This window comes from Callorhinus ursinus, unplaced genomic scaffold, assembly GCF_003265705.2.
Source record: "Callorhinus ursinus isolate GAN/ISIS: 27379988/994484 unplaced genomic scaffold, GSC_fseal_2.0 scaffold10, whole genome shotgun sequence".
In the NCBI taxonomy this organism is placed as follows: domain Eukaryota; kingdom Metazoa; phylum Chordata; class Mammalia; order Carnivora; family Otariidae; genus Callorhinus; species Callorhinus ursinus.
The window spans coordinates 36,081,162-36,094,418 of record NW_027397072.1 but is presented as its reverse complement, the minus strand read 5'-3'; the positions used below and the strand labels follow the sequence as shown (position 1 = coordinate 36,094,418).

General features: G+C 52.9%; 1 protein-coding gene across 1 annotated transcript in view; it reads left to right on the top strand.

Moving 5' to 3' along the window:
* Positions 1–13,009, top strand: part of MAL (mal, T cell differentiation protein (MAL blood group)) — a 24,638-nt gene extending 11,629 nt beyond the window's left edge. The window contains exons 2-4 of the mRNA XM_025867614.2: positions 6,418–6,585; positions 8,243–8,368; positions 12,450–13,009. Of these exons, the coding sequence (XP_025723399.1) occupies positions 6,418–6,585; positions 8,243–8,368; positions 12,450–12,524 (369 nt within the window). The 3' untranslated portion in view covers positions 12,525–13,009. The remainder of the gene's footprint in view (positions 1–6,417; positions 6,586–8,242; positions 8,369–12,449) is intronic.
* The last annotated feature ends 248 nt before the right edge of the window (positions 13,010–13,257 follow it).

Here is a 13,257-nt window from a genome sequence, read left to right as displayed (position 1 = left end):
GTTGGGTGCACCGTCTGCGTTCTGTAACCAGTTTCCTTTGCTTCTCGAGAGTTCAGATTACACACTCCTGTTCACGTGCACCTTCAGGAAAGCCACCCCATGCCCTTGGAGCCGTTGGGAAGTCTGACGCTGGACCCCGAGGTGCCACACTACCAAGCGTGTATGTGGGAAGCCCTGCGAGGGAAATCCTCTTTAGTTCACACCTTGACTTGTGACTGGGAAAGTATCTGCTTGTGAAGACCCTGACTAAGTAAAATGGAGCCCCAGAAAAGATATCCAGAGAATTTGAGTGATTCTCCTGCACTGACCTCAGATATCCCAGCCGTGCAGGAAAAACACTGGGCGATTGTGGATGCAGAGCTCTTTCAGCCCGGCACATGCAGTGGAAACACCACACAAATCTCAAGAATGTGCTGGAGGATTCCTTTTCCCCCTTTTGTAACCAAGGCTCATTGTTTGAAGGAAGGCTCTCTCCTTTTTAAATGTCTTTTGAGTTTCCTTCCACAGAGGCGGACACATTTTTCTCAACTTTTGTTTTCTGGGAGATCATCTGTTTTTTCTCCTTTCTGATGTTTTTGAAGTTATTTTTAAATTCTAGGTCCCAATCCTGTTTGCAGTGGATAACTGTGCACGTGGAGATCCTAGACCTACTGGAATTTTCACACGGTTACAGTTGAGAGAGCAAGTGCTCAGGCGCTCACCATGTGTCAGGCACTCCACAGACAACCCCATTTCACTCCAACCCCCTGGGGTGGGCACTGTTGTTATCGCCGTTTTGCAAATAGGGAACAGAGAGGTTAAGTAACGTACCAGAAACAACCAGCCACCCAGCTAGTAAGTGGCAGAGGTGAGACTGAAACCTGGTAGCTCAGGTTCCAAAGTCTACACCCTTCACCATGCTATCCTGCCTCCTGTGGATTAATTCGGAAAGAAAAACGGAGAACCTTCTCTAAGTTTACACAAGAGCTCCCTCAAAGACTATCCCCTGAGGAAATTTTTTTTACAAAAATCATTTGATTGGGCAGGCACAAATATAAACTCTTTGAAGTCTTTGGAATTTTTCAGTCTGGTTTTGTGTATTACCCCTGGTTCCTAGGGAACCTCAACTCTGCTCAGCATCCCAAACTGGGTGGTTTCCAGTCCTCAAACACCAGGGGCAAGGGCCTCAGATCACCAGCTCATTCCCCTGCATCTGGAGGACGCCCAAGGACGAGCTAACCTCACATTCAAGGCAAGACAGGGATTGAAGCTTGAGGAGAGGAAAGGGAAGGGAGCTTTGCACCGAGAGCCCAGTTGGGACCTGGAGAGGCTGCCTCAGTGGGCATCGCTGGACCACCGAGTGGGGCATTGGAGACAGGAGCCAGTTCTTATTCTGTTTGAAAGGAATTACCAGGACATAATCCATGGATTATGTCCTGGTAATTTCTTCTCTCCACTGGAGTCAGATCGCAGGCATTGGTGTCCCAGACAATTCTAGTGTAGAGTGAGGGCTGCAAACCATGGTGTTAGCTCAGACCCACCACCATTTTCCAGCTTGGGGTTCTGGGCCCCACCAAGAGAGCTCAATGCAGATCATTCTCAGGCCACCCAACTTAGAGACTGTTTCTGGTCTCTATTATGGAGGACGGTGACCTGGTGTAGGCAGGGGTAATGGGAAGTCCGGCCTGTTGACAGAGATAAACAGAAACTGTGGTCATGCCTCCACTTGGATGACTAATGTTTCCGAATGATTGCCTCGGAGCACTTGCTGCCTGGGAGCTGGGAGCTGCTTGGAGTTTTCTTTACAAAGGGAAATGCATGAACCCTCACCTACCCCCTTCTCTTGACAAATATTTGGCCAATTGGGTCCTGAGGTCAGGATGGGGTGGACTGCTCCCTGCCCAGGATGCCTTATCTCCCCGGGTATGGATGCTATGCTTGTTCTGTTTGCTCTCTGCACATTTAGTAGGTGGGGTGGGGCAGGCACCGGCTTTGTCCCATGATCCACACTGAACCCCAGCTTTCCATGGAGCGGGGCCTTAAAGGCCTTCACGCCGGCCCAGAGATCAGTTCTGTCTCGAGTGTCGTCCCCGTTGAGCCCCATCTTCAGCCACCCCTCCCCCTCACTGCCTACCTTATGCCCAGCTCCCTGGCCTTCTGAAGCCCTCACTGCTGCTTCCGCAGCCTCTGGACTTGGCCTGTTATGTTATGTTATGTTATGTTATATTATATTATATTATATTATATTATATTATATTATATTAATTATAGTATTATTATATACTCCTTCCTCGCCCTGGAAAGCCACTCCTTGACCTTTCGGCCCGGTAAACCAGTTAGTCCAACCGTGCCTTCGAGACTCGATCGGGGCCCTGCACAGTCCGGGCTGCGGGGCCCCCTCAGCGCCGGTTCCCGTCCTGCCTTGTAGACCGGCTGCCTCTGCACGTGTCTGAGGGCTGCTGGCCTCGCGGGAGAACAGCGTCTCACCCCAGTGGTGGGGTGCTGCCGGGCACCGCGCCAGGAGCTCCGCACGCACATCCCTCGCGTCAACCAGGGTGCGCCAGCCTGCCGCGCCAAGACGCCGCTGCAAACTGCCGTTTGTGGACGACGAGGCCGGCGCCCAAGAGCCTGCCTCACGCCGCAGCCTCGTGCAGAGGGGGTGGGTGGAGCGAGGCCCTCGCCGGGCTCGCGAGCCGCGGCGGCGGCGGCGGCGGCGGCGGCGGCGGCGGGGTGCGCGGGAGGCGCGGAGCCTTCACACATGCGCAGCTGGGACCGCTGTGGCCGCTTCCAACCGGCGCCCGCGCCCGGCTTCTCACAGCCGCGGTGCCTGTGTCCAGGGCGCTGCTCCCAGACATCTAGCTGGGAATAGACTCCTCGGCCCAGGCCCGTCTTTTTTCATTCGCCCCCTCCCGTCCTCAGGGTTGTTGGGCCCCTCTCTCAAACCCCCCTGCCCGGCGGTCCTCGCCTGGGGAACCCTTTGGGCAGGGCTGTGAGGGGTAGAGGGCAGGCCCCTGCCAGTCTTCTGGGAGCAAAACCCCCGGGTTTTAGTCATTTCACCTGTGCTGAGGACATGACGTTCGCATGATGTGTAGCTTAAAATCCATTGCAGGGACAGTCTGGGCTGGTGGCGTGCTTCCTCCGGGAACGTCCCTGGGAACCCGTGGCTCCTCAGCTGTTTGCGGCTTGGACGCTCCTGAGAAATGAGACACGTGCACTCAGTGTCCCCCCAAATGGTGGGGGCTGGAATGGGCCAGTGGGGTGCGCTATGATGGTAGCTATTTCGTAAAAGTTCCCTTGAGAGGGAATTTCTCACCCTGAAAGACAGGATGCTAAAGGAAAGAAGCCAGTCAAAAAAGCCCATCTTTTATTATATGATTCAACTCATGTGAAAATTCGGAATAGTATAATCTAGAGACAGGAAGTAGGTTAGTGGTCACTTAGGGTTGGGAGGGAGGGAAGCGAGCGATAGCTAAAGGGTACGGGGTTTCTTTTGAGGTGATGAAAAGGTCCTAAAGCTGGTCTGGAGATGATGATGGCACATACCTGTAAATATCCTCAAACCATTGAATTTTACAGTTTAAATAGGCAAGTTGTCTAGTACATGAATTATATTCCATTAAAGCTGTGAGAGAGAGAGAGAATTGCTTCCCACCATCTTACTATGAAACTTGCCGCTATAGACAAATGGTGCAAAGAAATAATTGTTAAAAGGACCTTGGCAAGGTTGTAGACCCAAAGGCAGGATAGGGTCCTGAGGTCTGCCAGAGGGCAGGGGCTGGGATTGAGTTCAGGGTGGGCTTTGCTCCTATGGACAGGTATTCTTACTACAGACTCCAGGAGTCTGAGAGAGAGAGACAGAGAGAATGCATTTTCCAGGGAGCTGGAACACAGCTGCATCAGACTGGTAAAAGCACACACCTGAAGCAGGTCAAGTGTCCGGATGAACCCTGAAGCTTCCCTCTGCACTGAGTACCAGAAGCTCAGCATCAAAACTGGGGCCACTTCTAGCTAGTGCATGCTCCGGACTCTATGGCAGGCGCTCCGGGCCGTGGCTTCACTCTGACTTCACCTTCTTTCTCCTGCCCATGATTCCCGACCAAGCCCCACAGGGAGAAACTTAGCTGACAGAGGTAGAGTTAGAGAAGTCTGTAGAGCAGCCTGAGAGCCATAGTCTCAGATTTTGCCATTTCCTGGTACCATCTGTGCATTAACTTACCCCATACGGTTTTTAGTTAATTTTGTCCAAAATAACTGTATCACTATCTTAAAAATAAAAACAGTGTCATTGCCCAGTTCACCTTTGCCAGCCCATTCTGGGAGCCCATGCTCTAAGGGAGCTCCAGACCCCTGGCTCAACCCTGAGCCCTTCTTGCCTTAGAAAAACCAAAGAGTGAAAAAGAGAATCGTTTTTCCTGGTGTGGTATTCGGTGTTCATCAATACCATGTCCATTGGCTGCCCACGAGCACCTCCGGCCCACTGGGTCCCCGCAGGATTCCCTAACACAGGGCTCTGCCCTCCACACACAACGCATAAATCATTCCAGGTTACCCATACCCCGCTGACGGGAGCCCCTGAAGGCCAGTTAACTAACTCAGACACTGACGCACAGCTGGACAGGTGTCCCCCACCCAGGAGTTAGCTGTGAGCAAGGGGACCCTCGCCCCCTCCATCACCTGGTCAGGGATAGTGCCGTTTTGTAACTAACCAAGTACACCTGGATGCTGCTAGGGAGAAGGAAGGGCAGGGCTCCCTGAGAGCATATGAGGGAACCTAACTGAGATGGGTCCTCCTTGGATGGTCACCTGGCGCCCAGGTAAAGGACGCTCAAGAGAGGAGCATCCCAGGCCCTTGCCTCTGCCCTCCAGACAGGCATTGTCCCCTTCTCCTGCTTCTCCAGGCCACGCTCAGCCAAGTTCTCAGCTGCCAGCATGTTCATGTCCCTTTGCCAGGGCCCGTGATGGAGAAGGCCGGTCGTCTGTGTGATCTTAGAGGCAGCTATGGATGAAATGCACACACACTCAGATCGGATGCTACAGTGGTCTAAGGATTTTTGTTTAAACTGCTTTATTTAACTGTTTGTGCATTTAACTGCAAGTTGTTAAATGTGTCCCACCGCCTCTGCCAGTGCCTTCACGGACCCTCAGATTCAACAGTAGAGGAAGTGCTCTAGTCAGAGATGCCCAGATCTGAGTCAGTAGGCCCAGCTTTGTTTTGATAACCCCAGTTTCTTCATTGCTCTGATTTTTCTACTCAGATGTGATTCCATCCTGAAGCTTCTCAGCTGAGAGGCTCAGAGAGCACCTGTGAGGATGGTGGTCTCTTGCCCAGCAGGTGGGCAGCAGGGGCAGGAGAGAAGCCCAGGCACCACTTGAGTTCACACCATAGGGGACGTACGGCTGGGAGGGCAGCCTGACCTCGGCCCCTAGATGCTCCGAAGGACCTTGGGGACCTTTGGCCACAGAGCCCTCTCCACCTGTGTCCCAGCCTTCCCAAGCACAGTCCTTACCTAGGTGGGGGATGGTGGAGGAGACTGAGCTGCCTTCCCGGGGGTGAGGAGGGAGAGGGAAGAGAAGACAATCCCCGATTCAGTATGTGCGCCTTTGTCCCCGGGGAGCCAGGACTGTGGCCTCAGGGTGCTGTTATGATTCCTACCTTGTCCTGCGCTCCTCTTTGAAAACATGGGGCTCCCTGAGCCTTCAGACACCAACAGGGGCTTCTTCCGGATAACAGCAGGGAAATGCTTCTCTCACACCACTCCTGGGCCCCCCGAGGAGGTGAGGAGGCGGGCTGACCTCTCCATCCCAGCCCGGACCCCAGCAGTCAGAGCACTTCCTGGACTTGGGGCTTAAGGGGTCAAATAAAAAAAATTATGCTTATGACATAGTGTGGTCGATTATTTTGCCAAGTAAAGACCAAAAGAGTCTGCTAGTCACTAACCTTTCATAAAAGGAAAGATATTTTAATGTCAAAATGTTAGTGATTTAATCTAGGATAAAACCTCAGAATAATGATAATACTGGAGGAGATAAGTCCTTTCTTGGGATGACAAATCACTTAGCGCCCATGTGCCTCAGTTTCCCCATCTGACAAACAGGTCAGTACCTCGTCCGTAGGGTTGTTATGAGAATTAACTGAGTTAATATTTGCAAAGCGCTTAGGACGGTGCCTGGCATATAAGCGTGTGATATACGTTTTTGTTAAATACAAAATTAAAATTGCATTTAAAATGTGAATAAAGGCAAGCAAGCAGGGGATTGGACTGAGACTGGCAATGCAGGCAGAAAGAGTGATTTTTGGTAAGGAAAATGCCCACTGCCATTCTCTGGCTCCTTCCTGTTTTTCTGCCCCTAATGCCCCAGCATGACTCTAGGTCTGGCCCTTCCCGGGTGCGGGCTCTCCTGCTCTGATGCTCACTCCTGCCCTCCCTCCCTCTGTAGGTCTTCGGGGGCCTGGTGTGGATCCTGGTTGCCTCGTCCCTGGTGCCCATCCCCCTGATCCAGGGCTGGGTGATGTTTGTGTCCGTGTTCTGCTTCCTGGCCACCACAACCTTGCTTGTCCTGTACATAATTGGTGCCCACGGCGGGGAGACTTCCTGGGTCACCCTGGTGAGTCACAGCCCGGAATGTTTGGGGTGGGCGGGTGGGTATTGGACCCTCTCCCCTGGCAGGCTGGTCTTTCCAGTGCTGGGTGAGGCTGTCCCATCGATGCGTCCTAGCCCCGTTCCCAGGCTGAGCTGGCCAGGCCTTTGGCTCTGAGCTCTCCCCAGCAGCCCAGGGCTCCACACAGCAGGGAGGTCAGGAGAAGGTGAAGGCAGAGGTTGATTGTCGCTGCCTGATTCCCATTGGGCCTGCTCTGCTTTCTCCTGCATGACTGCCTTTTTCATGGATAAGCAGCAGCCCAACCCCCGCCCCCCCTCCACCACCTGCACCAGCCAGGTGCCTGCTGGCGTTTCCCAACATCCAGGAGAGCTGGTTTCCATCTTAGGAGGGGGCAGGGACCTGGGGGCTGGCCTCGGCTGCCCAGTGAGGCTAGGCTTCCTCCCAGTGATGGCCTTCTAAGTAGGGTCCCCAGAGAAGAACTTGGAGGCAGCAGAGGGATGGCCTGTGGTCCTAATTCTGCATTAAGTTCTGCCTTGAGGTCCTCGAAGGGAGTAAAACTTACACATGGGACACCTGCCTTTTACCTATGGCAGAAGGGGGCAGGGCCATTTGGTGAGGCCTCTACTCTCAAAAGGTCTCCTACTTAGACTTTCTTTTTTTTTTTTTAAGTTTTTGTCTTTTTTTTAAGACTTTTTTTGAGAGAGAGTATGAGAGCACAAGCAGGGGGAGCAGCAGAGGGAGAGGGAGAAGCAGACTCCCCACTGAGCAGGGAGCCCAACTTGGCGCTCGATCCCGGGACCCCGGGATCATGACCTGAGTCGGAGGCAGATGCTTAACCTACTGAGCCACCTAGGCGCCCCCTACTTAGACTTTCGAAATCACCTCCAAATTACAGCTACTCAAAAGCCCATTCTAGTACTTTTTTGCCTTTAAACATACCTGGAGCTCCCCCACCCAAGAAAAACCAAAGACTAGGGCGCCTGGGTGGCTCAGTCGGTTAAGTGACTGCCTTCAGCTCAGGTCACGATCCTGGAGTCCTGGGATCGAGTCCCGCATCAGGCTCCCTGCTCAGCGAGGAGCCTGCTTCTCCCTCTAACCCTCCCCCCTCTCATGTACTCTCTCTCTCTCTCTCTCTCTCATTCTCACTCTCTCAAAATAAATAAATAAATCTTTAAAAGAAAAAAAGAAAAACCAAAGACTAACAAGACAAAAGCACAGTGGGAATGACCTGGGCCTCTGTCACCCTGCCCTGGCCACTGAGGCCACATCTGAACTGGGACTGTGACCACCTAGGGGATGCTTCTCAGGGCCAGAGCCCATCTCTACCTGTTAGATCCCAGGCTGCCCCTTCTGACCCCCATCTCTTCCTTGATCCCACCTCAAAGGAAAGCAGAGTGCCTTCTCTCCTGAAGTCCTGACTCTGGTCCCCACACCAGTGAGATAGAAGCATCTGGGCAGTGCTGGTTACACATGCTCTGTGAAGAGGGGGCCTGGGTGTGGTGTTGGGTGGACAGGGTAAGGGTCGGGGCGGGAAGGCCCTTCTTTTCCAAAGGAAGGGGCAGAAGATGAGGGCAGGAGCTGAGCCATGCCAGGAGGGGACGGGGGGCAGGGCAGGAGACAGGCCTTGCTAAGACCACTCTGACGGCCCCTTTTGACCCTACAGGATGCAGCCTACCACTGTGTTGCTGCCCTGTTTTACCTCAGTGCCTCTGTCTTGGAAGCTCTGGCCACCATCGGGATGCAGGAGGGCTACACCTATAAACAGTACCACGAGAACATCTCTGCCGTGGTGAGTCTCCCAGGCCCCTTGCCCCTGGGCCCAGCCCCCGCCCCCCCCACCCACTGATAGAGGGTCAGCGGAAGGGCTCTCCCCTCTCTTTTTACTTCACTGACTTCTACGGAAATAAAGCCCTGGAGAAAGCCCTGGAGAAGGGAGCTAACGTGCCCCAGCCTCCCTGAGCCCTCCAGTCTGTGCCATGCTGCGCAGGCCTGGACTGGCCCGGGGGTCTGCACCTGGGTGGGCTTTGCAAAAGGGAAATGACTGCGACTGTCAGGCACTGTCTGAGCTCTCCACGAAGGATCTAACTCTCCCAATAGCACTAAGATGTAGGCGCTCTTATTAAACCCATTCACAGATGCAGAACCAGGGCACTGAGACCATGGATAACTTGCTCCAAGAGGGCCAGGTATTGTTGGTGTCCAGGGCAGGTGCTCTTAGCACCCGTTTGGAGCAGTGAGTCTGGCCACGTGGGGCTCCTGGCTCTCCCTGAGTGGTATTCTCTCCAAGTACACGGTCAGGCTCGGGGAAGCACTGAGGCCACAGATGGAAAATCGAGTGGCCAGGGTCTCACCAAGCCCCAGCTTCAGGGCTGGGGCTGTGAAAAGGCTTTTCTGGGCCCAGCATGTCCAGACCCCTCGGCTGTGCGTGTTTGTTGCTGCTGTTAGGCCTTCAGCTCTTCATGACGATGCTTCCTGCCCGGCAGCTCTGAGAACCTGCTGGAGCAGGAGGGGCCGGAGCTCACACCTCCACCATTTCCTTGAGCAGGTGCCTCAGCTTGCTCATCTGTGAAATGAGCCCGTGGTTCCTGTCCAACTCCCTCAGAACTACAGAGATGTTAAATGCCTTTCTCCGAGGTCTCACAGCGAGCAATGGGGGCCTGGGGGCTTGAGCCTCATTCACTCTGTCGGCAGAACAAATGGGGGTACCCACTGTGTGTGGCCAGAGTGCACGGTGCATGCGGGCCTCTGGACCCTGAAAGAGGCGTTCTCCAACTGTGGGGCCAGACCCATTGGTGAACTTTGAGGTTATAACCCAGATTTTCTTTTTAATGGAATGAATCAGAATGACAGGGTAGGAGAATGTTCTGATTCATAAAACCTTTTTCCAGAGCTCTGCACGTGTGGGCTCCCACCAGCATGCGAACTCACAATATCAGATGTATTTCTAACCACTTAAAAAATATTAAAGAGGTTCAGGAAGTAGATTTCTTCCTTAGATTTCTAGAAGTCGACATGTGGATTATACAAATCCTGAGGTCAAATGGGATGATCGATCAGAAGATTCCAGCTCCAGGTGCCAAAACTGTGCCATCCCCACTTTTTGGAAAGAGTAGAGCAGGGGCTGAGAGAAAACCCACAGGGAGGGGCATTGTTGGGCTCTAGGAAAAGATTTAGCAGGGGTGTTCTTCCTGCTCCCAGAGAGAGGGGTCTGGAGGAAAGTTCCTGAAAGACTGTGGTTCCCTAGGGGCCATCCCCTGTCCCAAAGAAGCCACACATTCCCCTTAAGTTCCCAGCCTACTCTCCAGTTCCATAAATATGGCCACTTCTGGTCCCTGGCACCCCCTCAAATGTCCCACAGTGTGGGAATGTCTCCCAATTTGGCTCATCTCCCAAGATGGTTGGTTTCTAAATAGGAACACAGCCAGGCGGCACCTTGGTTGTTCTTCCTTCCCTTGGGAGGCTGGTAACCTGCCTCCTCTGTCGTCCTTCACACCTCGCCCTGTCCCAACCCGGGAAGCCTTCTCTCCGAACAGACATCAGTAGCAAGGCATTTGACAACAACTTCCATAAAACTATTGCAGATGACAGTCGTGACATGCATGTGGAATGTAGCTAGCAGGGAACAAGCCAGTTAGGGTGAATGACTGCCTCTTCCCCGGGGGAAAGATCTCTAGTTGAGAACCACTGTGATCTACTGTGTTCCAACTTCCCTCTTTTTCTTCTTACCGAAATGCCACATACAACCAGAGAAGTGGGTAGGTTGCAAGTGTACAAATGGGTAAATTTCCATCAAGTGAACTTCTCTGTGTAACAAGCATCCACACTGAGAAATAGAACATAATGACTGGCTCCCAGGGTCCCCTCGCTTTGCCGCCGTCACCACACCCACATGAAGGGTACCGGCCTCCTGATCTCTAGCTGCCTAGCTCACCTGTCCCTGCTTTTGAACTTCGTGTAATGGAGTCCTGCAATGTGCATTCTTTTACGTCTGGCTTCTTTCTCTCAACCGTAGGGCTGTGAGGCTCATCCACATTTTTGGGTGGAGGTGTAGAGTGTTCACTCTCGCTGCTGTCTAGCGTCCCACTGATGACTACACCAACATCTATGTATCCACGCTGCAGTTGATCATCTCCCCCCATTTTTGTTAGTTGAATTAGGTATACATGGGCACGCCCAGGCCAAGTCGGGAGTGCGAGAATCAAGAATGAAAATGTTGCCGGCAGGCCGATACCCTGGGCTAAAGGTCATGTATGAGCCTGGTTCAATGTAAAGTCATGCCTTTCTATTCAAAATATCAGCTGTATCCATGCGCAGGGGAGACCCTGCCCATCCACAGCGAGCCTTTCCCGAGTCCTGGGCGTAGCCAGCCAGGGGAGTGGGGAGGCACCTCAAGGCCTTCTCCCACGCATTCCTGACCTTTGGAAGCATCTGGCCTGCCGCTCCCTCCTCCATGTTACTTGTTGGAGCTGCCTCAAAAGCTAAGCTTCTCCCTCTCTCCTTTGTTGGCAGCAGAGAGTCTGTGCCAGAGGGATCCCCGGGATTGGTGAGAACGGAGAGGGCAGCTGGAGATGGTCTGCAGAAATCTGGAATAACAATAATGGCAGCCATTTAGGGAGGGGGTTTCTGAAGCCCAACTATATGCATTCATGTCCCTGGCTCTCAGGGTCCCCAGTGTGCCATTGCTTGACCTCCCTTGGAGAGTAAGTGTCTGTTTCCTGCTACTGCGGGGGACATCAGAGGTGCTCCTGCCAACAGTTCTCACTGGGTCTGGAATTCCCCAGACAATATACTGCTCCCATCGGACAGGGAGAGGTGGGTTTTTTTGGAGGGGGGGAGGTGCGGCTCACTCACATACAACTGCTCCTTTTAGATGGTGTTCCTGGATGAGTGCTCTGAAATTTGTTATTAAATAACTTGGCTTACTCATCGCCCCTGGCCAATGAGGGTGAAGGGTTTGTGGAGGCAGGGAGAGATCAGGCATGAGGACTGCTGGTGTTTATGGGCATTTTCAAGAGTCATGGAACCGTAGCTGCCCTAATGTCGTGCCTGGGTTGGAAACTCTTGACCCCACACCCAAGGTCACAAATCCAGGTGCAGATATTTGACTTGGGGGCAGGCAAGCCTTCAGGGAGGCCAGCCACCCAGAGCAGGTGATAGGAATAGACGGTGCCCACGTGAACACAAGTCAGGGCTTTGACAGGGACAAAGGGACTATTTGCCCCATTTCCAGGGCCTTTGTTCCCAGCGTCAAAACGCTGACTGGATCTTTCCAACAGCTTTCTGAGTAAGCCCCCCTCCTTTTTGCCAAAGCCCCAATCCCTTGTCCCTGTCCCAGCCCCTCACTTCCCATGAGCCTGACTCCCTTGCCCATGCTTGTGAAATTAAGATTCCTGGAATAAAATTCTGGTGGGGGTCTGAGGATGACCAGACAGCAACAAGACCTTAACCAGAGCCAGCAAACTCACGCGTTTATATTCTCTTAGCCAAGAGAATATGGGCTCTGCCCTTAACTGGTGTGGGGGGGGAGGATGTTTTCCATGGAGAGCAGTGTCATTTGAGGGGTCTCTGAGGGCCTCCATTTGTAGCTGGGTCGCACCAGCACGATGATGTGTGGTGGCAGATAGTTGACCTTGCACACCAAGTCCTGTGGATTGGTGGGTCACCTGGAGCTCTGTGCTGAGAGCATTCTGGGGCCACATCTGGGCTCAGCAGGAAAAGATGTCTGCGGGAAGGATGGGAAGCAGGGGCAGTCCACACCCTTTCGGGCCATCGACCCCGAGCACCATGCCAGTGGCCAGCTCAGTGTGGACGGCCCATGCGTTGCCCTCTCCCCATGCACCCCCATTAATCCTTGTTTGTCTTGGTTTCAGGTGTTTTCATACGTGGCCACTCTGCTGTACGTGGTCCATGCAGTGTTTTCTTTAATCAGATGGAAGTCTTCATAAAGCCGCAGAACTTTTGCTGAAAACTCAGACGGTGTTCACTGATCAGCCCGCCTTCCAGTATAACATTTTAGAATGCACAAATACTCCCAATGGTGGAAAAAAGAAAACAAACAAAAAGCAACGCTCTGTTTCTTGTGGGTGTTATGTTTACTCTCCCATATACCTTCATGTCAGGGTTGGGGGCTTGCTGCATTTAACCTCCAACGACTGAGCTGTCTTTCTAGAGTCATTTTCTGTTTGTGAAAGAGGGCTGTCGGGGTGGGAAATGGGGGCTGTGACTGTGAAACCAAGATCCCCTGCTGACCCCTGGGCCAGATCTTGAGAACTGTCTGTTGGAATTTTCCACAAGCTCTCTTGAGTACCCATCCTGGGGCTCGTTTCCAAGTCTTCATGGATAGTCTACCTGTCCTGGGGAGTGAAGCTCACCCAACAAGTATCTGCAGATGTCCACAGTGGAAGATGATAAACCTTTGAAATACTTAAAAGTGCCTTTATGCTCAGTACTTTTGTGGGGTGTTGGGGGGTTTTGTTTTTAATTCCCCAGTATCAGGGACTCCATCACTTTAGCTTTCTTCCTGAGGAATCCTTTGGCTTAGACGGAATCTCTAAAGGCAGCATCAAATGGCAGTTCAGATGACAGCTGTGTGTGCTCGGCCACCACGCTGCCAGGGAGCCCGTCACTGGGTGTCCCACCCTCCCCAGCTACCACGCTTGTCAGATGGCTTTGCCCTCT